Source organism: Prionailurus bengalensis, chromosome D1, assembly GCF_016509475.1.
Source record: "Prionailurus bengalensis isolate Pbe53 chromosome D1, Fcat_Pben_1.1_paternal_pri, whole genome shotgun sequence".
NCBI classification, from domain to species: Eukaryota; Metazoa; Chordata; class Mammalia; order Carnivora; family Felidae; genus Prionailurus; species Prionailurus bengalensis.
Window position 1 is genome coordinate 54,651,635 of NC_057346.1, and position 26,266 is coordinate 54,677,900.

Consider the following 26,266-nt stretch of genomic DNA (forward strand, 5'->3'; position numbering starts at 1 on the left):
TCCTTCTTGTCAGTTTTATGGATGGTATTATGAATTATGTAGCACTATGATGCTACTATGAATAGAAACATGGATTATATTTCTCTTCTATCTTGACTCAGGTAAATTTCTTTTGAAAGCTGAAGAAAAGGTTCTTTTTATGCCACCATACCCAAGGGGTCTCTCTCTTACAAGTCCAGTCTCATTTCACTTTAGAAATGATGGGCATTATCGCATTTCCCAGTAAAGTGGACTTCCTTGGCTTAACATAGCTTTATCAGTTACATTCTTCAGCTCTTTTTTGACCCAGTAACCATGTGGCATGGTTTTGTAATTTTTTGACATCCGCTTTTGAAAAATAGTGATTGGCACCATTATGTTATATTTTATGTAGAACTTTCTCCCTTAAAAATGTTGTGGGGTTTTTAAAACGTTTTAATCACTATCATGTAAGCATGTGGAGCCAAATGCTATTTTAAACATTCATTACTACCAGCTAGATAGGCATAGGATGTATTTCTTGATGAGGCTATAAGTTTCCCTAACATGTGCATTACTTCAGAGATAACTGTGCCCATCTTTAGCTCAGTGGAGGCCAGGGCACCTCTTGATTTAATTAAACAGAAGGAGCATCTCAGTGTTTCCTTACTCTGTGGCCCCTTATCGGCTCTCATAATAGCACAGTATCCATGACCTAACTAAAATTCAAGGGATAAATGATTGTGGAAAGGTGTTAAAAATGACATTCCTGGGGACTCCTGGCTGGCTTAGTTGGTAGAGCATATGACCCTTGATCATGAGCTCAAGCTTCGCATTGGGCATAGAGCTTACTTTAAAAGTAATAATAATAGTAACACTTATGTTTTGCTCTTCCAGAAACTACTGTGTGAGAAATTAGAAGAACAGTTGCAGGATTTGGATGTGGCCTTAAAGAAGAAGGAGCGTGCTGAACGCAGGTATTGTGAAATGTGTGTTAATGTTTTACTTGGGAATTTGGTAGCAAAATTGTCTTCCAGCACAGGTTAATATATCTTTCTAAAGCAGGAATTGGCAAACTGTGACCTGTAGGTCAAATTTGGCGTGCTTCTTGTTTTTATTCTGCCTACTAAGAATTTTATTTTTCATTTTTAAATGATTGGGAAAAAAATCAAAACAAGAATCTTATTTCATGACACATGAAAATGATATAGTCTGAATTCATGGTCCAGAAAAAAAGTGTTATTGGAACACAGCCATGTTCATTTGTTTATATATTGCCTGTTGCTGCTTTTGCACTGCAGCAGCACAGTTGACTAGTTGCAACAGAGACCATATGACCTGCCACGCCTAATTTATTATCTGTCCTTTTACAGGAAAAGTTTGCCCACTCTTGATCTAAAACATTTATCAAAACCTACTCTGAATAAATATTGGCCCAATTATTGTGGAGGATATGTACCTTACTCAGTATGTAGTGAGTACAAGAAGATTCTAAGAACTGGTCTAGTTACCCATGTCATCTCTTTGGTGGGCGGAATTAATACCGGTGAGATAAAGAGCACTTAAATGCTGAACTATGTCATAAGAGTCATAACTTACAGTCATAAGAAATGCCTCCCTTTTCGATATACCACTGCAATGTCGTCTTAAAGCAGTTGGAGAATGCTTCTTGGAGGAGGTAAGAATGGAGTTGAACCCAGTCTTTAAAAGGGGGCTCAAAATCAAGACAGTAAGTTTATGTTTATTTATATTTATGTGTACCTTCTTTGATTAATCTATTGCTAAACAGTTTTCATGCCTACTGTGTACCAAACTGAAGAGAAAAGGTGAGTGAGCCAAAACTCTCCTTAGATGGAGCTCAGCTCTGTCAGAATACAGACATTGGAGCCAGTGATACAGTAAAGTAGATTAAGGTATATTCAGAGCAATACAAGAACACTGTGGAGGGGCATTTTAGTTGGGTTAGGGATTTGGGTTATCGGGCAAGTCCTTGGAAGGTAACTTAGGGTTGGATATGCAGAGAAAGGTATTTCAGGCAAAGAACCAAATGCAAGCAAGGACAAAGTGTGAACATGAGAGTGGGAGAGTGGTAGGAGATGAAGCTCTAAAAGTGGGTTGAGGCTGAACTGTGAACTGTTCGGACTATTTGAGTAGGGAATTTGAATTCTTCCTTATAGGTGGTAAGAAAGCCATCAAAGGAGAGATAAGTATGATCAGATTTTTGTTTCAGAAAAAATGCCCTGGTAACACTAAGAAGAAGGAATTAAAGTCCATACTGTTGCAGTAGAGACTAGGAGAGCCAGTGCGCCCTGAACTGGGGCATTCATTATGCAAGAAAGTGGGTGTGTTAAAGAGAATCTTCCGAAAATTAAGCAGTAGGATTTGATTCCCATTTGTACTTAGTATGAGAAAATCTAAGCAATGTCTCCTGGTTGGTCTTACTACCTTCATTTGCTGCTGCTGTAACTTTTACCTGCTATCTCACAGTCTTCCCCCCTTTATACCAAAGCTTGCTTTATAAAGGCAGTCAGCTAGCTCATTTGATAATCCACAGACTTTACTCTGCAAACTGTGCACTCTGTGCGTTCAGCCTCTAGATCCTGTTTTTGTCCTTACTAGTCAGCTTGAGCTCTCTGGTTTATAATGGATGCTACTTGGTTTAAAGACAAAATTAGTCTCTAAAGTTAACTAGGAGATTAAAGTACCTCATTGTTTAAAATCAGTTTTCTAAATGCCTTTGTATTTAGAAACTGGGTAATAATCCTATATATAATTATTAGGACTCTTTTGATATTCAGAGTTGTCCCTGTTTTTATTTTTGACACTGGAAAAAAATCTAACTTAAGGATGCTTCAAATTAAATCATAATAAAAATTAGGCATTTTCTTTATTCTTTTTGAAACCTGCCTGCCCTGCTGAGAAACGAGCAGTTTTCTCATGTCCTGAAGCTGATTTGACTCAGCAATGCAGATAATTAATAGGTTCAGACCTTAAGGGCTTGGAAAAAAATATATTCTCTAAACATCAAGTCTGTAAACCACCTAAGAATTTGTCTGATACTCAGATTAATTATATCTGCTTGTTTTTTTGGAGACTTATGATACTTATGCCTTTTATGTTTGGAAAGACTGGTTAAATATTTTGGACTGTTGCCTCATATACTATAAAGTATACTGTTGCAATTAAGGAATATTTAAAAATTTTAAATTTTAGAAATTTATGTTCAAATATGCCACAGTATTTGTTCACACTAGCGGTCTCTCATTTACTAACTCATTTGCTTTCTCTTCTACCTTTGATAGTCCTCTTTACTTAAATGTCATCCTTTAAGAGGACATCTATAATTGTGGCTTTGGATCACACACTAAATCCTTTTTGAGATTGGATCACAGAAAGGAGTGCCAAGTTGTTACAAGGAGACCAGTCTGGCACAAAGCCAGTTAACTGAATTAATTGCTGTTATTTTTTAATTCTCCCTAATAATCTGGGTAAAAAAGTTTTCCTTATAGCTCCTAATGTACATGCTTCCTGATGTATATGAATCTTAGGGGCTCTAAACAGCAAAATATTTATATTTCTAAAGTAACTAATATATTAAGTATAAATTCCGCGTGACTTCATCTGTTTTTAAAAATGAGCATTTTTATTCATCCTTTTTAAAATGTGTGAAATAATTTCTAGAAACTTCGAGCCTAGCACAAGGGCATCTTTCCCCTTGTTCATTCATTTGTTCAACATTTAGTGAGCACTTACTTTATGCCAGGCAATGTAATCAACATGAAGTATATTATGTGGCCTTTATCTTAAAGGGCTCTAAAGTATGGTGAAAAAGATGGATTTGTCAGTGAGTAATTAGTGACTAGCTAGCGGCTGTCTACAGAGCTGGAGCTGTGATGCTCCGTGAAATTTGATGTTTCTCAGAAGTTCCTCCAACTGGTTTGTAAACATCCCTTCCAGACCTTGGTGCCAGAAATTATTTGGGAATTCAAATAGCTCTGTACTTTCAGAGTACTTTTACTAGTGTTCACTAGCAAGAGAGTTGGATTTAATCAGGGTTGGAATTTTCCAGGTAATGTAACAGAGGGAAGGAGAGAAAGAGACAAGGAATTTGAAAGTGTATGCAAAGGAGTATTTATATTGATGGACCGTGGAGTCTAAGCCAGGTAAGAGGGAAAGTAAGGACATAAGGGAGTCATGGACAGTGAAAAGACGCTAGGGTCAATGTATAGACGTCCCACTGGAGTCAGGGAATTGTTGAAATCAGTGTACCAGAGGGAGTGAGCGGGAAAGGGAGCCAGTAGAAGTCAGAGAATAGATTCCCTGTACCTGAAATTTTAGGAGGGGTGTGGTTATTTGTAATGATGAGGCCTGGGCCCAATATGATCTTTGAGCTAGGTGGTGGTGAGATGGAATGGAAGATGTATCTTTCTGTAAGACTAATGAGCAAGAGAATGCTGTGATGAGAAATCATACCTACCTTCAAGATCCTACTCATTAACACCTATTTAAAGCCTCAACTTCCTCAGCTCTTCAAACAAGTTATTCTTTTCTCATGTTTCCATTATACCTATTAGTAATGAGCTACAGTCAGTTGTTAAATAATTGTGAGGACAAGAACCATGTATTATTTACCTTTAGGATTCCCAAGCCTGGAACAAATCGTTACCTAATATGGTGGATGTGAACTAAATGTTTTTCAGCTGGGTTGAGGAGAGAATAATAATTAAGTGAAAGTAGATTTTTAGGTATAAAAGAGGAAACTGCTACAACAGTAAACTTGGTCATTTTAAGGACGGATAAAGGTTGAACATATTTAGTATAAAAGAGGAAACTGATAAAATAGTAAACTTGGTTAGTTTAAGGACAGATATGTGTTGAACATATTTAGTACAGAGAACTCAAGTTCTGACTTACCCATGAAGCCTTCCCTGTTAATTTCAGCTAGTATTGTTCTTGCCTTTCCTAGTTTTTAATTCATTAACTGTACTATTTTTTATTAGGTTTTGATTAAAATAACTTTATCATTTTCTTACCTGCCAATTTTACTGAATGGCTTTATAACCCATCTCAAAAAGACTGTAAGATTCTTGTTACCAGAGCCAAGAGGGCAATATAAGCTGTGTTCTAAAGGACCCAGGTGACTGGATGATTAATACCCTTCTATAAGGGACATCATCACAAATAAAAGGAGGAGGAGTGGTCACTATTTTCTTTCAGTTCAACATACATATAACACCTCATCTGTTCTTGGTGAATTGAATTAACTTTGAGAGAACCAATTTGTTATGTAAAATCTGTTGAATTAAAATCAACAAAGGTTTGTTTCTTTGAAAAGAAACTATGGAGATCTCGTTAGTGTTCTAAATCCACATTTTCTGGAGAAGTGTTAACTGGCTCTAAAAATAATCTTCATTGGAGCAAGTAGGGTGCAGAGCCATGTGGCTGCATTGCGTTTTTTCCTCCTCTTTAAAAGATTGGTCTTGGTATCATTCACTTGGACCTTGACATGGTTCTATTGTATAGAATTCTTTTATATATATGTATATATATACTATATTTATTACCATGAGATGATAGCTGTATGTACACATATATGAAAACTTCCAGCATAACAAAGATCTAGTTTGTCCAGTGTTGACTGTCTAATCACTTTATCAGTGAGTCTCTTCATGAAGTTTCCTTGTCTATTTCAGTTTGCAGGTTTTATTTTATTAGTATAATTACTTATAAGGCTACAATTTTCAGCTACATCTTTTTACAATTTTTACCATTAGAAAGTTGTGTGCCTCCCACAGATAGCAATACGATAAGCTTTATCGACAGTAGCTAACGTCTGTGACCTAGCCTCTGCTATTACCATGAAATCAAAATTTTAGTAGTCTGTGTTAATAATGTTTTCCTAACAATTTTATTTTTAGCAAATCTCATTTTGCATGCATTTTTGTTTTTCATTTAAAGGAAAGAACGTTTGGTGTATGTGGGTATCAGTATTGAGAACATCATTCCTCCACAAGTAAGTTTCTGGTTTGCGGTATTTTTTAAAGAAGAGACTACCATAATTGTTCTAAAATTAACCCACTGTGTGTAATGTGAGTAGTTTTAAATATATAGTGTACCTATCTTATTAAAAATAAAATTTAAGACCTTAAATCACCTGTATTTTCCTTCATGATAAAAATTACATATGTACTGGGATGCCTGGATGGCTCATTCAGTAGAGGGGGTGACTCTGGATCCTCAGGGTCGTGAGTTTGACCCCTATGATGGGTGTAGAGTTTACTTAAATACTACTACTACTACAATTAAATATATACTGATAGCTCCAAAATGTAATACCATCCAAATCAGATTTATATAACTCACCCCAGTAGGCTCTATATTCTCCTTTCCTCCTGTTTTTTTTTTAAAGCCCTGTGTTGGGTAATTTGTTTTTAGCTTCTTTATGTGTTATTTATATAAAGTGACAAAAGAATAGTTCAGGGTTTTTAATTCTGTGCTTTAGGAGTTGGTTATTAGAAACTTCAATATTTGTTCTTAACCGATGGTTTCTTTGGAGGGTTATTGTTTTGCATTTATTGGTCTAATTTATAATTACGGATGTCTCATGAGTGAAAGTACATGTAACATGGTTTTCATTTCAAATGAAGAAATGTTCTTAATTTCATACATTATTTAGTTTGGGCTTAATTAAATCACACACTTAAGTAAGTGGTCTTGGTTAGTTACTGTCCTTCAGCACCATGCTTCTTTTTTTTTATAAATCCATTATTTTGTTGATTCAGCATACTTAGTGAATATCTTACATGTGTTAAATTATTGGTTAAAAAATTATCATTGGAGGGCAGCCTTGATGACTCAGTTGGTTGAGCATCCAACTTCAGCTCACATCGTGATCTCACAGTTGGTGAGTTTTAGGCCCCACATCAGACTCACTGCTATTAGCACAGAGCCTGCTCCGGATCCTCTGTCCCCCCTCCCCCCCTCTCTCTCTTTCCCTCCCCTGCTCGCTCGCTCTCTCTCTCTCTCTCTCTCTGTCTCAAAAATAAATAAACATTAAAAAATTTATCAGTGGGGAAACTTCATCATGGTTGTTTTAAAAGAGGTAATTGTAAAATCACAGAAATATAAGAATTTTAATACAGAAGTGCTTCAGCCTTTGATCACCAATATTCTTTTTAATCTCTCTACTTAGCGTTTCTGTGTGTATTCAGTTTTGGGCAGGGGATCACCTCATTTTTTCAGATCTTTTACATGTGCTGCCTAAACAGACATTAGAAAACTATTAATTTCAAGTAACTTTCTGTCCTAATAACCTACATATTTATTATCATATTTTTAAACCAGGAGCCAGATTTTTCTGAAGATCATGAAGAAAAGAAAAAAGATTCAAAAAAATCCAAAGCAAACTTGCTTGAAAGGCGGTCAACAAGAACACGGAAATGTATAAGTTATAGGTATGAAATATGTAGAAATGGTTATAATGAAAAAGTGTAAAATGTTTTATAAATTATACAACATGGCCCAAAAGTATCTGCTTTTCCCCATCATAATGGTCATTAGTAGTTGTGTATATGTTACTTACTATCTTTAGAATCATACAGCTTTAGAGCAGCCAGCATGATCTTTTCAAAATGTAAATTTGCTCATGTCATCCTCTTCTGCTTTGTCAGATTTCTATAGCTCTTGGAGTAAGGACTGATGCCTTTACAAGGCCCCTAAAGGCACTGCATAGCCCACTCTGTGCTTAGCTTTTTGGTTCCATCTCATCCACATTTTTCCTTACTCTGTCAATATCAGCCACAGTCTTCTTTCAGCTCCTTTGCATATGCTATTTATTGTACCTAAGACCTCCCTCCTGTTTTTGCTTGTTAACCCTCTCTTAATCAAATCTATTATATGCCCTCATAGCAACCAGTTCTTCTTTTGAAAGCACTTATGATGATTGTAATGATTGTGATTTTAATTATCGAATTAATATTTCTCTCCCCCATTGGACTATTGTTAGCATGAAGGTAAGGACCAATGTCTGTTTCACACATGCTTCTGCCTTTTACAGCTCGCATAGTGCCCCAAGTAGTAAGTGTTCCATAAATGCCTGTTGAAAGAATCAGTAAATATAATTGGGTTTACTGTCTGCCACCAGAAATATCAGAGAGGAAAGGAGGGAGACAGAGGTCACTCTGTTAGTAGCTAAACCTACACTAAAATGTTGTCTTCTAAATGTCTGCTAGTCTAGTGTTCTTTCCACTTGTCTCACTAAAATAGTAAGTAAGTTATATTCTAATTATTGTAGATCATTGTTTGACCTCTGGTCTCCTTAGATAACACCAAAAGAGTCTTTAACTTGAATAACTGGAGGTGAAAAACAAAATTGATTTCATGGAAGTTTGAGCTCGCTTCTTGTTTATGAACTTTTTCATCAGTGATCATGGAAGAGTTCCCATGTATTGTTTGCTGCTGTTGTTAATTGTTAAAACTGTAAAATGCAGTGCAATCAGTAAATGTAAAATCCTTAATACATATGAGAATGGTACCCATCTTATTCTTTAAAAAACAAAAGTTTTGAAAAATAAAAAACACCATTTTATATGAAATCATTATAACTAATGAAATCAAAGTCTACTGATGGGAAGGGCAAGCATAAAGTCAAGTTCTGCTGTAATCCAACATATGTTTTCCTAAAAATTATCATCCTGTGCAAAAACACAATAAAAACCATAGGGATTATAGGAAATACGGAGGTAGGGCCACACTCAAAAATTTCAGTAGTGACACTTTTTTTTAAAGATGTGACTCTAATAAAAATGCAGTACCATTTGGCAGATGTTAAATGGTTAAGAACTAATATAAATACTGCACTAAATATGACATTTTATGCTGAAAAAGCCCTGGTTTGTCTGTGGAAGTGATTGAGGTGGGTTGCAGTTTGTAAATTATTACGTGGTGGTAGAAGGAGAGTTCTTTGAAATCAACCAGGAAGTTGTAACACCAGACGCAGCTGGCTATAACTTATAACACACGTGATGAGCTGAGGTTGCTGGTGGATATTTGAGGGGTGTGTGTGTTGTGTGTTGTGTATGCCTGTGTGGCTAGATGCACTTTTCTACATTTACCTAGTGTTTATCACAAATAAAATTACTTACAGGTATAAAATACACATTATGCTTGAATTGTTTCCTAATATATCAGTCATGTTATAACAGTTTACATTTTCAGAACAAGCCTTCTAGCAGGACTATATTATCTTTCAACCTTGATGTTGCTAAAGGAAGCAGGGATTTACTCTTAGTATTGTGTCTTGGATATACACCCAGAAGTGAGATTGCTGGATAATCATATGGTAGTTCTCTTTTTGTTTTATTGGAGAACTGCTGTGATGTTTTCCATGGCAGCTGCGCCATTTTGCATTGCCACCAGCAGTGTGTAGTGTTTCCAGGTTTTCCACATCCTTGCCAACAGTTGTTGGCTTTGGGTTTTTTGTTTGTTTGTTTTTGGGGTTTTGTTTGTTTGTTGTTTTTGTTTTTGTTTTTGTTTTTGCTGGTGACTGTCCTAGCAGATGTGAGGCAGTATCTCATGATTTTGCTTTGCATTTTCCTAATGGTTATTGGTGATCATCCTTTCATGTGCTTGGTAGGTGTTTGTATATCTCTTGTTATTTTTTACTTATTATTTCTGCTTCTTGGTACTTTTTAAAGAAATTTAACTGAGATGTATTAAGAGAGTCCTTCATATGCTTTCTCTTAATTTTAAGTTTTATTCTTCATATTTAAGCTCTAAATACACCTAGAATTTAATTTGTACATGGCACGCAATGGGATTATAGTTAGTATAAAATGTAAAGCACTTAGTAAAGTATTACCACAGAAAGAAGACAAAAAAGAATTTCATCACTATTATCATTTCATAATTATTTATCGGATTTTTATTGCTTCTAACAGAGAGGATAACATAAGAGTTGACTATAGGGAGCATTGGATTGGGGTACAGAAGGCTAAGACTATAGTTTCACTGTACCATGTATTACCCATGTAACTCGGAATGGTCCAGTTCTCTAGGTCTTGGTTGATGGCGGATTAATGCAGATGATCCCTTCAGCTCTAAAATTGTATGACAGTAATATAGAAACTTACGATAAACTATATTCTTCAGCATAAAATGTATTATGTGATTCATTTAGTTCCCAAAAAGGTTTAAGGAAGGCATATAATCTTAGTGTAAGGAACAACTTTTTAAACATAGCACCAAACATAGAAACAATAATGGAAAGGATATTTGATTACGTGAAAGTTAAGAAAGACTCAGACAAAAGCATTTACTTCTAAAATATTTTCTTCTACTTTTTAAATTTTTAATGTTTCAATTTTTTATTTAAATTCCAGTCAGTTAACATATAGTGTAATAATAGTTTCAGGAGTAGAATTTAGTGATTCATCACTTACATATAACACCCAGTACTCATCACAGCAAGTGCTCTCCTTGGTACCTCATCACCCATTTAACCCACCATCCTCCCTTGCACCTCCCCTCCAGCAACCCTCAGTTTGTTCTCTAGAGTTAAGAGTCTCTTTTATGGTTTGCCTTGCTCTTCTTTTTGTTTGTTTTCTTCCTTCCCCTATGTTCATCTGTTTTGTTTAGAAAGTATTTTCTTGCAAAGAAATTTTGCAGAGGAGTTAGAATTCAAAAGAAATGCCTTATGAATTTTAAAAATTACAATGAGTATAATTTTTTTTCATGGTGGAAATACAATAGCTTTTTACATGATGTCTATAAAGGTTGTTGCATCTACTGAAGTCAGGTATAAAGACTTTTTTCTTAGGAAACCAGTTACTTAAGGGAGATCAAGGTTTTGTTTATTTTGGAGACTAGAACTAGACAGGGTGACTTTTTAAATTTGTCTTGTTTGTTTTTGTTTGTGGAGGGGGCTGACAGGCGATGTTATGGGCACATATTCATAATTGTAGCAGGGCAAGATGTCAGTGTTCATTTCTCAAAACGTAAAATATAAACAAAGGGGAAAGGGGAAATATACTTTGGATAGAAATAATTGCAACATATGACAAAGAGATTAAAATCTTTAATATCTGAAAAGCTCTTAGAAGTCAGTAAGAAAAGATGAACACTGGCTGATAAAATGGGCAAAGGATACAAGTCAGTACTTGTAAAAGAAAAAGTAAAAATGATCAATAAACATGAAACTAATATTTGGCCTCAGTAGTCATGTTAATATTAAAGGAACAAGTAAATAATTTTGCTCTTTGAAATTAGAAAAAAATTAATGATAAAATTCACTTCATGGTTATATTATAAATTGCTACAATTCTTGAAGACCAACTTTTATGCCCTTTAAGCCAGCAGTTTTTGGGGTTTTTTAATTTGTAGCAAGAATACCAGGAACAACAAAATTTCTTAGTGGAACCATGGATATCTCACCAAATAAAGGAAAAAATAGAGTTCTGGTATGATACCGAGGAAGGGTAGTGTTTAGATGAAATGTAAATAAAGCAGTGAAGAGTTATGCTCAAGGCAAAGTGGGGCTCTGTAAAGGGGTTGGTATCAGATCCAGACCACATACTGGACACGGGTTCTTGTTCCCTTGAAAGCAGTGAAGTTGAAGTGGATGTGTAGAGTGCTGTTTCTAATCCCTTATTCAAAGCTCCACATCTGGGATATAAATCAAGACTGTTTATTTGCGTTAAAAGTAACTTAAACCTCCAGGCAAGAGTGGGATGTTTTATTCTTACTGATAATCGTTTTTTAATTCCAAGGGTTCTGATGGTCTCTGATGTAGAAAATCAAGTTTTTCAGTGAGTAAGAAAGTAGTAGTCATTCAAAGAGGTCGTTTTGCCACTTTACAGTTGTAACATGTCCTTGAGAGAAATACTGTTTCCTGTTAACTACATTTGGCTTTTTCTGTATCTGTTACTCTAGCCTGATGAGGGATGCACAAATTTTTGCTTTCTCAGAATTTATGTTAAGGAAAAACTAAGCTATAGCTCCAAGGTCATTTTCTCATAGCCTGGTTTATAAATGTGAAACAATTGGAAGTAAACCTTTTTAACTAAATTATGACACATGTTTAAGACTAAGCATTATACAGCCGTTAAAAATTATGTTGTAGGGGCACCTGGGTGGCTTAGTCTGTTGAGCATCTGACACTTGATTTCGGCTCCAGTCGTGATCCTCAAGGTGCTGGGTGGGTGTGGAGCCTGCTTGAGATTCTCTCTCTCTCGCCATACCCCTTCCCCCACTTGTGCACTCTCCCTCGTGCTCTCAAATAAATAAATAAATAAGCATATGTGTGTGTGTGTGTGTGTGTGTGTGTGTGTGTGTGTAGAAGTATTCTTAACCTGAGACTTGTGAATCCTCTGAAATTAGATATAAAATTTTGTTTGGATATATATATTTTTTTTTTTCCTAGAGAGAAACCCATAGCTGTAGTGAGTTTCTTAACTCAAAAGGCAAAATATTTTTTTTTCAAAAGGCAAAATATTTGGCTGTTAAACCCTATTGTTAATCCATTGTGTGCCTTTAATCCAACAGTGTCCAATAGAATTTACTGTCGTTATGAAAATGTGCTATTTCTTTCCTGTGCAGCATGGTAGCCAGTAGCCATATATAGCTGTTGAGCACTTAAAATCTTGCTAGTGAGGAACAGAGTTTTTCATTTTAATTAATTTAAATATAGATAGCCACATGGGGCTAGTAATTACCAAATTTTGCAATATTTTAGACAAGTCACTTTAGAGCAGATATCCTTTTGGTCATCTCCGCTCTAACATGAAAGGAGCTTTGTATGCGAAGAAGTCTTGAAGATCATCTGGACTTGTTTTCTTTAAGTTGGAGGAAATGGCCCTTGTGAGAAAAAGTACTTTTACCTAGTTCTAAAGTTCTGACCGTCAGTACTTCTAGAATAATAATAATGATGATGTAGTCCTTTCACTTAGTATTATTTCTGGAACGCTAATTGAACTTACTTCACCATGTGATTTGTGTAATTAGAGGTTGGCAAACTATGGCCTATGGAGCAAATCCCGTCTCACAGTCAGTTTATGTCTATATAGCCCATGACCTAGGGATGGTTTTTACATTTATAAATGGTTGAATAAGAACCAAAAGAAGAAAATCGTATGATAATTACATGAAATTCAAATCACAGTGTCCATAAATGAAGTTATATTGGAATACATCCACATTTATTCACTTGTGTTACCTGTGGCTGCTTTTGCATTCCAGTGGCCGAGTTGAGTAGTTGGAACAGAGACTGTATAGGCTACAGAGCTTAAAGTATTTACTGTCTGGCTCTTTACAAAAATATTTGCCTGATGCCTGGTATAAACGATCTTTGAAAATGAATTAGATACCAATCTACAAAAGAAATTGAGGTTAATAGGAGTGAGGCGATGTAGTCTAAGTTACATAATTCCAAAGTGGCAGAGAGCATTTTTATTTTTTTATTTTTATTTAAAAAAATTTTTTTTAACATTTATTTAGTTTTGAGAGACAGAGCAGAAGCAGGGGAGGGGCAAAGAGAGAGGGAGACACAGAATCCAAAGCAGGCTCCAGGCTCCAAGCTGTCAGCACAGAGCCTGATGCAGGGCTCGAACTCACAAACGGTGAGATCATGACCTGAGCCGAAGTTGGACGCCTAACCGACTGAGCCACCCAGGTGCCCCCAGAGAGCATTTTTATATGAAGGCCTTTTTCACTTCAGAGGCAACTCTCCTAACCTATATACCAGGACAGATTGTGATGTGATTGTTGTCATCAAATATTTCAGATTTGATGAATTTGATGAAGCAATTGATGAAGCCATAGAAGATGATATCAAAGAAGCTGATGGAGGAGGTATGTGTTTTTCATTCCCTCTTTTTTGTATGACTAGACCAATAAGTTAAAATGTCCTGATTAGGAACACCTGGCTGGCTCAGTCAGTAGAGCATGCAACTCGTGAGTTCAAGCCCCATGTTGGGTGTAGAGATTACTTTAAAAAAAAAAAAAGGCCCTGATTAAAGCAGTAAGCACTTTTTTTTTAAATTCTCCCCAGTGTGTATCATGATCACTACTGATGTTAAATGTCTGAGATTTAAAATAATTTGTGGACATAGTGTCAGTGTGTAGACTCAGGTTTTACTAATTATTTTTCAAGTAGTTTTTTGATCTGATATAAAACAGTAAATGTTCCTCTGTAGATTAAAAAATGTACTTCTGAATCTAAATAGAAAACCCAATTAAACTTTCTTGTTGTCTTTCTATGTCTAGATCACTACTGCTACAAAATCTTAAAAATTATGGACAAATCAGAATCGAAATGATTTCTGTAAATCAACCTTTTAAAAATCAATGTATCAATTTTGTAGTCTCTAATAAGTGACATAAAAATAGAAGGATTTGAAGGTAATTTATTGAAAGAACTGCATAGAGATTTACCAATGCTCTGAAAACTCTGGAGAGGATTAATATTAAGTAGGCTGTCTTTAGTGGACTGAAAAAGTCACCAGCTTTTCCAGGGCTCTGCACCTTATTGACAGCTTTGCTACGGGATTCTCACTTTTTCTGTCCTGCAAACACAGTTAAAAGAAAACGGATTGGTCTCTTTCTAAAGCCCTGTCCAAAAGACAACTTTGAAGAAGAGATTCTTGAGTGATTGCTACTAGGTATGAGGTTTCTTTAGAGGTCAATGAAAATGTTCTGGAATTTCTTCGTGGTGATGGTTGCACAACTTTGTGACTGTACTGGAAACCTCTGAAGTATACACTTTAAAAAGGTGGATAGTATAGTATATGAATTATATCAATTTTTTTTTCAAATTCTTTTTTTAAAAAGAGGTGAACTTCTTCATAGGATAAACAAATGCAAAATTCTCTTGATGAGAGCTCTGTCGGCTGAAGTTGTGAGAAAAGTGCTTATTTGTAGGAAAAAAACAAATGAGCTCCTAAGCATGAACAAGGACAGCCTCTACATAGTAAAGAGAAGATTTAATAAACATACAGTTGTCTCTCTTCCTCCCTCTCTCTATTCCCTTTAACCCTCTCCCCCAACCCTGAACCCAGGAGCCGGCCGAGGAAAGGATATCTCCACCATCACAGGTCACCGTGGGAAAGACATCTCCACTATTTTGGATGAAGAAAGAAAAGAAAATAAACGACCCCAGAGGGCAGCTGCTGCACGCCGGAAGAAACGCCGGCGACTAAATGACCTGGACAGTGACAGTAACCTGGATGAAGAAGAGAGTGAGGATGAATTCAAGATCAGTGATGGGTGCGTGGTTCACTAGCAGATCCCAGTCCCTAGATACAGGCCTAAATGGGGCTAACAGAGAAACTCAGCCATGCTGTGGTGGGACTTGTGTTCTTCATGCACATGGATAATGTCTTTTTATTTTCAAACTATTTAAAACAGATTCAAGAATGCTGATCTTTGGTTCTTTTTAGCAAAACAAAGTAGGCTTATGATTGTTTAATATGCAAAATTGTGTTTACATTTTATTAACTGCAATCAAACATTCATTTGCTGCGTATCTCTGCCACCTTCCAGCAACATGTCCAGGAGAGGTTCCTGGACCTCAAATGTGAGAAATAGACAAGCAAAGGTAATTAGATACTATTGTCTGATGACCCACAGAGGTTTTGGTCAGGGCAGGTAATCCAGTATGGAAGATCAGGAAAGATTTTCCTGCAGAACAAGAAACAACATAGTTTTTCCTCTCAGATTGTTAGTGGAAGAAACAAACATACAAACCACAAAAAGTCATTCAGTGTGTGATTGTTACTAAAAAATATAGGTAAAGCCTAAGTTAGGGTACAAAGGAAGAGTCCAGTAAATTTAGGGAGTTCAAGGAAAGCCTGGGAGTAGAAACAGAGCTTGATCTGAAATTTGAAGAATGAAAAACTGGGCAAATCAGTGAGTTTGAGATTGAAAGCATCCTATGAGAAGTCATGTGTCCAAGGCAGCGAGACATAAAACATCATGGAATATTTAGGAAACTCCTGGTATGTCAGGGTAGCAAGAACATGGGGAAGAAGTAAAGAGTGCCCTGCTGGAGATGTGACGAAGAGATACAAAGGGCCCAGATGATGGAGTGATTTGTTAGTCATGCATAGGAATTCAGACTCTTACCCTGAAGATGATGATAAAAGCCCACTGATTGGCATTTTAACAGCAGACTAATGAGGTTTATGTTTCAGAAGACTTCATCTTGGCCTTCATTTGGAGGATATATGGAGGGGAAATGAATCTAGAGACTAGAGAGACTCCCTGGAGAATTGCTGTAGTGATTTAGTGGGAGATGACTGCCTAAACAAGGAAGAGGGATCAGGTTTGAGATAATATCTTTAAGAGGTCAACTCAAGGAAGAGTTAATAATTTGTTAGATGTGAGAAATTAAAAGGGAGAAATTAGGAAAAATACCAGGTTTTTGGTTTGAGTTACTGGATAGGTAATAGTACCAAATACAAGGCTAGGAGACACAAGAGAGGAATAGGTTAGGAAATAATGAGTTCTCTTTGGAACATGTTGAATTTAAGGTATGAGAGGGACATTCCAAGAGGCCAAAGTAATTTATAGTATGAAAATCAGCATCAGTTCATCTTAACGCCTCCTAAGAAAAGAATAGATGGTAAAACCTTTCTCCATTTTATTAACAGACAAATTGATAACAATTACCCAGGTATTTTACGTTAACCATTACTTAAACGATTCACTGCACTTGGTAGAATTTGAACTCAGAATCTTAATTCATCTGGTTTCTCTTGAACAGATCTCAAGATGAGTTTGTTGTATCTGATGAAAACCCAGATGAGAGTGAAGAAGACCCACCGTCTAATGATGACAGCGACACTGATTTCTGTAGCCGAAGACTGAGGCGACATCCTTCCCGGCCAATGAGGCAAAGCAGGCGTTTGCGGAGAAAGACCCCAAAGAAAAAGTACTCTGATGATGATGAAGAGGAGGAGTCTGAAGAGAATAGTAGAGACTCTGGTAAAAAAAAAAAAAAAAAAAAAAAAAAATTGTGTTCTCATCACACCAACTCAGTAAATTCTTATGATTTCTGGAGTTAAGAGTCCTTAAGATAAAACTCCATTCAACTGTAATATAAGCTTTCTGATGAAACTTTGAATTCTCTTCTTATGATTTAGTAACTAAATTTTTCACAGAAAGCACATAAAGCATATCTAAGAAAATGAATACAGATGGATATGTTAACCGCATACCAAATTCATTTAAGATTGTGATGAATTCTTCTGGCGCAAAGTGTTTCCATGCCTAGACTTATCTTCATAGTGTTTCTTTAGAATCATTCTCAAATAAGGTGAGAACATTTTACTCGTATATCTAGCAGTTGGAAAGAGAAGGATCACCAGTTATTGCTAACATTTAAATCTCTATCAGTGATTCATTCATTTTTATAAATTAGCAGTAGTTGATGTTCTTATATTTTATGCTTATCCCTATTAACTGATTAAATAGTGACCAGTACAGTAGCTAAAAGAACAGATATGAGTCCTTTTTTTTTGTAGAATTGGCAGATAGGTAGCTGTCATCTCACTGAGGAAGTGTCACAACCGGGAAGAAGTATTACATCCTTGACCTGGCCGGGCTTGTGGGCTTTTCTGTTTCATACATCTTTTTTTCTAAACCTCTTGAGTAAATGGAGACATCTTGCCTCTTTATCAGTGATTATTTCCTAAGAACAAGGACATTTTCAAACATAACCACAGTATAATTATCAAAATCAGACATTTTAACATTGATATACGGCTATTATGTAATTAACAGTATACATTCAGATTTCATCAGGTATCCCAATATTACCCTTTATATCAATTTTTTTTCCTAGTCTAGGGTCAAATCCAGGAGTACACATTGCATTTATTCATGTCTCTGGTCTCCTTTAATCTAGAATATTCCTCAAACTTTGTCTTTATTGATCTCCACAGTTTTGAAGAATACACAGTAGTTAATTTGTAAAATGTTCCTCAGTCTAGAGTATTTTTCTTTCCTTGTGATTAGATTCAGTGTACACATTTTTCAGCAAGAATATCACAGAGCTAATATATGTTCTCTGGGTCTCCATTATTTTTCCCTTTATAATTAACAGTAATTAGTAGGAAGGCATTTTTGAGACCTTATATATCCCATTTCTTTTCAGATGTTTTACTCATAGTTTTAGTATTCATTGATGATTTCCTAGCTCCATCACTCTTTTTACCTTTATTATTTGGTGTTCTGTAAGAAAGCACTTTCCCTTCTTCTCCATATATTTATTTCTTTATATCAGTATGTACTTGTGGATTCTTACTTTAGTCTGTGGATATAATATGTTACCATCGCTATGCTGGTTCAGTTTGTCCCAGATTTGGCCAGTAGGACTCCTTCAAACTAACTAGTTTGCCATTTTGAAGCCAATTTGGAATTTGTTAGCACTCCTGAAAAACAGCTCTAACACAGTGTCATGGTCGTGTTTACTTATCAGAGATGGTAAGGACAGTGCTATTTAGCTACACTTTGGAAGTTTCTCCCTGTGCTATAGCTAGCAGATTTTATTTCCATGTGGAAAAAAGCCAAAAATATAACTCCAGTTCTATACTTCTTTAGAACAGTCTCATCTAGGATTAGATGGTTTAATCTGTGCAGTACATTCTGAAATTATTTAATCTGTGCCATACATCTGTACATACAGGAACAGCAGATTATCTTGAGGCAGAATAGTAACTGCCACCAAGAAGAGCAGCCATGTAGCTGACTGAGTAGCTCTAGGTTGAATGAGATATGGATCCTATAAAACATCTTTTCATCTCAACCATTGGCTGCTAACAGGATACATTAATGAGGTTGGGCATTAAAGACCCTTATGCACTTATTCATACTGTTAGAAGGAAAATAAGAGACTTATAGGGACTCCTGGCTGGCTCATTAGGTAGAGAGTATGACTTTTGGTCACAGGGTTGTGAGTCCAAGCCCCATGTTAGGCGTGAAGCCTGCTTTTTTTTTTTTTTTTTTTTTTTTCGTTTATTTATTTTTGAGACAGAGAGAAACAGAGCATGAACGGGGGAGGGTCAGAGAGAGGGAGACACAGAATCTGAAACAGGCTCCAGGCTCTGAGCTGTCAGCACAGAGCCCGACGTGGGGCTCAAACTCACGGACCGCGAGATCATGACCTGAGCCGAAGTCGGCCACTCAACCGACTGAGCCACCCAGGCGCCCCAAGCCTGCTTTTAAAAAGAGAGAGATTTATTGGGGTGCCTGGGGTGGCCCAGTCGGTTGAGCATCCAGCTTTGGCCCAGGTCATGATCTCGTAGTTCTTGGGTTTGAACCCTACATCAGGCTCCCTGATATCAGCCTGTTCAGTGCAGAGTCTGCTTCAGATTCTCTGTTCCTCTCTCTTTGCCCCTCCCCACACTTGTGCTCTCCCAAAGATAAATATTTTAAAAGAGAGAGGAGGGGCACCTGGGTGCCTCATTCAGTTAAGCGTCCGACTTTAGCTCAGGTCATGATTGCACAGTCTATAAGTTTGAGCCCCGCTTGGGATTCTGTGCTGACACCTCAGAGCCTGGAACCTGCTTTGGATTCTGTGTCTCCCTCTCTCTCTGCCCCAACCCCACTTGAGCTCTGTCGTTGTCTCTCTCAAAAATAAACATTAGGGGCGCCTGGGTGGCGCAGTCGGTTAGGCGGCCGACTTCAGCCAGGTCACGATCTCACGGTCCGGGAGTTCGAGCCCCGCGTCAGGCTCTGGGCTGATGGCTCAGAGCCTGGAGCCTGTTTCCGATTCTGTGTCTCCCTCTCTCTGCCCCTCCCCCATTCATGCTCTGTCTCTCTCTGTCCCAAAAATAAATGTTGAAAAAAAAAAATTAAAAAAAATAAAAAATAAAAAAAAAATAAACATTAAAAAAAGAGAGAGGACTTACAATAACTGATTGATTTTTAAAATGTTACTACTGAACCTTAATAGCTTTATATTTTTATAACCTAAGCTAATACATTTCTATTTAATAGACTTAAATTTTGTACTCGACTTCTTTTTCCTTTTTTTGTTTTGTTTTTTTTTTTTTAACAGAAAGTGATTTTAGCGATGATTTTAGTGATGATTTTGTAGAAACTCGGCGAAGGCGGTCAAGGAGGAATCAGAAAAGACAAATTAACTACAAAGAAGATTCCGAAAGTGATGGTTCCCAGAAGAGTTTACGACGTGGTAAAGAAATCAGACGAGTTCACAAGCGCAGGCTTTCCAGCTCAGAGAGTGAAGGTAAGGAGTAGATCTCCAGTTTACAGAAGTTTGCACAGGGCAGAAGTAGAAGCTATAAAGTAAGGATTACAGTTCTGTACCATTTCATAGAAATTCAATATAGCCACTCAGATCTTTGAGACAAAACCCGTTATTTTTTTGCTGGGTCACTTTTTATACTTTAAATAAAAGATACTTGATAAGATACCAATTTTTAACATCTCCATTGTAATAATTAAATTTTTCATTGAAATAGAAGAGTCTCAGAAAATTATCTGAGCAAGATTTCTTTGGCTCCCCTAATTATTCACAGCCCTCATTTTGAAATAACCTCCTGTGCCCTGAATAACTAAAGAGCTTCAGATACAGGTTTTTGCTGTCTTTCCACCCTGACCATGAACTTCAGTTGGTAACTTTTATTTCTTAATAGTTTTTGCTGTGCTTTAGAGCAGCAGTGTAGGAAAAGCTCTAAAATATGAATTTGTGATATCCATTTAGTCTTATGGTTATTCCAGAGTGCTTCCCAAGTTCATTTTAAATTATTCCAATACCTATGCCCCTTTCTGCTTTGATTTATTTAATTCTCCATTATTTATCACCTATTTTGAAGATTTCAAAGATCCTTATCCATTAAGTTTGAGCCCAAGTCAGGAAAGAAAGGGAAAAAAAGTTTGGACATGAGAGGCTAAAGAAAGGAGGTAAACATCTGATTGTGTATATTTTTCTTCATGTGTCATTAAAGACAAACATAAATTCAGTAATTCAACTTTAGAAAACACTTACTGCACTAGTCACTGTTATAGGCACTGGGACCAGAAGAGTGAACAGCCAAAACATCTCACTCCCGTGTGTAACTCTTCTTTTAATTAGGGGCAGAGACAATGAACAAGATAAATAAGTAGAACCTGTCTTATATTACGTGGCGATAAATGCTGTGGAGAAGAATAAAGGAGCAAGGGAAGTTGGGAGATTAGCTGGGATCTCAGGGTACCATACGAACGCCTCGCTAAGAAGACCACATTTGAGTCAAGACCTGACAAAATGTCAGGTGTGTGTCCTGCATTTATCTGAAAGAAGACTGATATAGTCAGATAGAGCAACTAATGTGAAGGGCTGGAGGCAAGTCTGTGCCTGGCTTGTTGAGGGAACAAAGTCAGGGTGGTTGAAGGAGAATGAGTGAAGGGAAGAATAGTTTGAGATGATACAGAGATCAGCGGGGTCAGATCATGAAGAGCAGTAGTCTGCCAACTATGGCCCACCTGTTTGTGTAAATAAAGACTTTGTAAATCAAGTTTTATTGGAACAGCCACACCCATTGTTTCTCACATGTTATCTGTGGCTTCTTTTGTGTAAAGTTGAGTAGTTGTAATAGAGACTGTAGGGCCTGCCCCTTACAAAAAATAAAAATAAAAATTGCCAACCCTTGATGAGGAACAGTGCCATGCGGTTGAACTTTCTGCAGTGATGGAAATATTCTGTATCTGTGCTCTTCAATATAGTAGCCACTGGCCTCATGTGGCTTTTGAGCACCTGAAATGTGACTGGTTTAACTGAGGAACTGAATTTTTAATTTTTATTTTATTTAAATTTAAAATAGCCACATGTGATTACTGGCTACCATATTGGATAGTACAGTAGGCCATTGTATAGTATAGACTTCAGATTTTATTCTGTGTGAGAGCAGAAGTAATTGGAGGAGTTTGAGCAGAGCAGTGATTTGTGTTTTAATTTGCTATGGTAGCTGTGAAATGAATAAATTTAAGGGGACAAGGACAGAATCTAGGAGACCAGTTAATAGGCCAGGTGAGAGATGATGGTGGGTGAGACTAGGGCAGCAGTAGTAAAGGGGTGAAAAGCAGTCAGATAATGGATATATTTTGGAGGTAGACTCAAAGGATATACTGTTGGGTTTGATGGCAGAAAGAAAGCAATCAAAAGATGACTGAGTGATTGCAGTAGAGTTGCCAGTAACTAAGATGGTGGAGACCAGAACAGTTCAGGTTTGTTGCAGAGGTTTAGGACCTTAGTTCTGGACACGTTAGGTTTCAGATGCCTGTCTAGAAATTGCACATAGGGATGCCTGGGTGGCTCAGTCAGTTAAGCATCCAACTCTTGATCTTAGCTTAGGTCTTGATCTCAGAGTCATGAGTTTAAGCCTCATGTTGGGCTCCACACTGGGTCTGAAGCTTACTTTAAAATTAATTAATTAATTAATTAATTAATTTAAAAATTCCAGCATAGATGTTGAGTAGGCAGGTTGATACATGAGTGTGGAATTTAGAGGTTGCCTAAAACAAATATGAGAGTCATCAGCATATAGATGCAAAGCTGTGAGATTAGATGAGGCCACCAAGATGTAGGTACAGAAAAAGGAAAGAAGACCTTTCAGGACTATCAAGGACATTTAATAACATGAGTTAGGAGTTGTTAGCACAGTGTTTCAGATGCCCAGAGTTGGGTGCTCAGTTTAATCTTTCCTTATCAGTTTGTTTACATGACTCCATAATTTGAGGGCTAGTGGATAGTAATTTCTCCGTTTGTTACCCCCCCCCCATCTCCATTTAATTTAAGGGCCATGATTAAGTTATCTGGTTCTCCTCTTTTCCTAAAATCTTAGTTAAAAAGCACACTGTGGATCATACCATGGATTGTTATAGACCTGTGAGGAGAGAGAAACCAGGGCAGGTTTGAAAGGAAATACAGATTTATGAGCAAGTTTGAAAGCAGGACATGGGCTGACTATGGGGAGGAAAAGTAGAATTACTTAAATCTGTTATGGTTAACTGTGTCGATGGCTTAAATGTGCTGTTTATTCTAGAGAGCTATATGTCCAAGAACTCTGAAGATGATGAGCTAGCTAAAGAATCAAAGCGGTCAGTTCGAAAGCGGGGTCGAAGCACAGATGAATATTCAGAAGCAGATGAGGAAGAAGGCAAACCATCCCGAAAACGGCTACACCGGATCGAGACAGATGAGGAGGAGAGTTGTGACAACGCTCATGGAGATGCAGATCAGCCTGCCCGTGACAACCAGCCCAGGGTCCTGCCCTCAGAACAAGAGAGCACCAAGAAGCCCTACCGGATAGACAGTGATGAGGAAGAGGACTTTGAAAATGTAGGCAAAGTGGGGAGCCCTTTGGACTATAGCTTAGTGGACTTGCCTTCCACCAATGGACAGAGTCCTGGCAAAGCCATTGAGAACTTGATTGGCAAGCCAACTGAGAAGCCTCAGACCCCCAAGGACAACAGCACAGCCAGTGCAAGCCTGGCCCCCAATGGGACAAGTGGTGGGCAGGAGGCAGGGGCACCAGAAGAGGAGGAAGATGAGCTTTTAAGAGTGACTGACCTTGTTGATTATGTCTGTAATAGTGAACAGTTATAAGACTTCTTTTCCATTTTTGTGCTAATTTATTCCACGGTAGCTCTCACACCAGCGGGCCAGTTATTAAAAGCTGTTTTATTTTTCCTAGAAAACTCCACTACAGAATGACTTTTTAGAAGAAAAATTTCAACAAACCCTGAAGTCTTTCTGTGAAGTGACCAGTTTTGAACTTTGAAGATAAATAATTGCTGTAAATTCCTTTTGATTTTCTTTTTCCAAGTTCATGGTCCTTGGTAATTTCATTCATGGAAAAAATCTTATTATAATAACAACAAAGATTTGTATATTTTTGACTTTATATTTCCTGAGCTCTCCTGACTTTGTGAAAAAGGGTGGATAAGAATGCATTCCGAATCTGTGAGGGCCCAAAACAGAATTAGGGGTGGGAGAAGGCACTTGTGCTTTAGCTTTTTCATATTAAATATATATTATATTTAAACATTCATGGCATAGATGATGATTAACAGACTGTTTAAAAGTTCAAGTCTGTGTTGTTGCAGTTTGAGAACTGTAGATAACATCATACATACATCATTTAGTAACAGCATCCATGATATCAGCTTGTTTACTATCAGAGATAACCACACTTAATAAAGAAGAGATGGAGAAAGTACCATCATTAAAAACTCTAACCTGAGTTTCTGTTATAGCGGAGTTCCTTGTTTAAAAAAAAAAATCATCTGAAAAACATTTGTACAGTAAAATGTATAATGAAGCTTTGACAACCAGATTGTGCTAGCAGCAAATTTTTTTTAAACAGCTTTATGCAGTGGTGATGAGGTGGCCTCTAATCTAATATACTATCAATGAAGAGTTATTAGTGATATAAATGTGGTCTTTCTTTAGGCCCAGGTGGACTGTAAACTTTGCAGATAGTGTAACTCTGGTCTTCTGGCCACTTAATATTTAAATATCTGAAATAGCCCATTTTGAAAGAAATACATCTATACATAACATACATGAAGAGATGCTAAGCTGACAGCGGTATTTTAGCACATTTGAAATGGGGAAAGGATTTTCAGGTGAATTTTAACTGGTCTATTCTTGCCCTTAGTATCTACTTCAAATTGAAGTCTACAAACAAAGCAGTTCCTTTGGGAGGTTTTTAGTTTGAGTTTTAGCATGTATGTGTGTGTATATGTGTGTGTGTATGTGTGTGCATTGGAATTTCCTATCTGCCTGGATATATTAGCAGGGTTTGAATGTAGTTTTGGCCTTTGGCCATTAGACTTCTATTAAAATTCATTAATAGTCACATGACCAACAGAGTTGATTGAGAACCGCCAATATACTTAATAGGCATGACATCCATTTCAAACATCTCAATGCTTTAATGAAAGATGAGCCCTTTGTTTCAAGAAAAAAGGGGTTTATAACTAAATATCTAACATGTAATTGACACTAAAATATGAACTTTGTCTTATTACTGTTACAGCTGTAAAATTTCAGGCAGAGCCATAAATAACATTGTATAAAGTGTAGCACTTGTGATTAAACCTTGCCTGTCAAATTCTGAAACCTTCAGCCATTACTTCTGTGAATACTTTTGCCCCGGGATTTGGGTTTTTCTGTTCCAGTGTTGTGTCTGTTGCCGGCAACAGACACACATATCTGCTGCTGGCCCAAGGAACTTTGTTAATTTTTCTTTCCAAATTAAGCATTATATGTGCTAGTCAGTGTATAGTAAAGCACTTCTCTTTTTTATTATTAAAAAGCTGGCATTAGACTTGCATTATAAATACCTCTCTAGAAACTTTATACTCCTTTTCCTTCCTCAACAGGTGTTGCCCTGAAGTCTTATCTTTTGGCCTTGAAAGTTTATAGCTGTTGTTTTTCATTTGTTGGTTCTTTTGTTTGTTTTGTTTTGTTTCACTTTAGTTCTGTAGTACCTGCCCATTAATATTTTTGCTTTGATTCTAGCAATGTATATGTATCTGTATAAAAAATAAAATAATGAAAGCAGCCTAAAAATAGGATGCACCAATAGCATGTGGTTCCAAGCAAGTTGTGATTTTTATTTTGAGACAATGTTCCACTGGAAGGGAGGGAAGGGCTTAACATTTACAGACAGTAGAGCAGGGTTACGTAAGGAACCATACTCACTTACCAGGCCTCGTTTCTAGCCAGGTTTGTTCATTTATTTGAAAGTCAGTTAAGAATGTTAGCCTTTTTAACTGTCTAACAGGCAGGCAATACAAGAATTCCTACTAGTGCAAGGTAAGTGGTTAGAATGTGCAGGTGGCCTCTCCTGCCATTCTTCCTCTACCATTTTCGTCCTGCAGCTGGGTAAAGCCACTACCGTGTAGAAATTCCCATGTACCCTGTCTCTACCTCTGGACACACCAGCTCCTGCTTCCACCACTCTATAGTTAAGCAAGCGATAAGAAGTGTTCGATGGGTAGATTATTTATTTTACAGGATGCCTAATGTGAAATAAGGAGTTATTTTTACCCTTCTCCTGCAGAGTAAAAGGTCATCGTTAGAGCAAAGACTGAGTATTCAATTTAGCATAGTTCCACTGACATGGGTTATGATACCACTTTTGCTGCCTATTAATTTACTGAACTTGAATTAAATGTTTGTGAACTTGATAGTGAATGTCTGCCTGCTAACCTTACATTCTGATTAAGCCAATTAACTGTTTCATCTACAAAGACTGCAGAAGCCTCTGATACTTATAAGTTATTATGCAGACAGATTAATTGT

General features: G+C 36.9%; 1 protein-coding gene across 2 annotated transcripts in view; it reads left to right on the forward strand.

Annotated features, from left to right (window-relative positions):
* RSF1 (remodeling and spacing factor 1) overlaps window positions 1–25,546 on the forward strand; it is a 159,223-nt gene extending 133,677 nt beyond the window's left edge. For both annotated transcript variants that reach the window (XM_043580136.1, XM_043580137.1), the window contains exons 9-16: window positions 856–935; window positions 5,917–5,971; window positions 7,303–7,412; window positions 13,736–13,803; window positions 15,009–15,216; window positions 16,715–16,935; window positions 20,012–20,200; window positions 22,998–25,546. In XM_043580136.1, coding sequence (XP_043436071.1) covers window positions 856–935; window positions 5,917–5,971; window positions 7,303–7,412; window positions 13,736–13,803; window positions 15,009–15,216; window positions 16,715–16,935; window positions 20,012–20,200; window positions 22,998–23,560 — 1,494 coding nt within the window. In that variant the 3' untranslated portion in view covers window positions 23,561–25,546. The remainder of the gene's footprint in view (window positions 1–855; window positions 936–5,916; window positions 5,972–7,302; window positions 7,413–13,735; window positions 13,804–15,008; window positions 15,217–16,714; window positions 16,936–20,011; window positions 20,201–22,997) is intronic.
* Window positions 25,547–26,266: the final 720 nt, after the last annotated feature.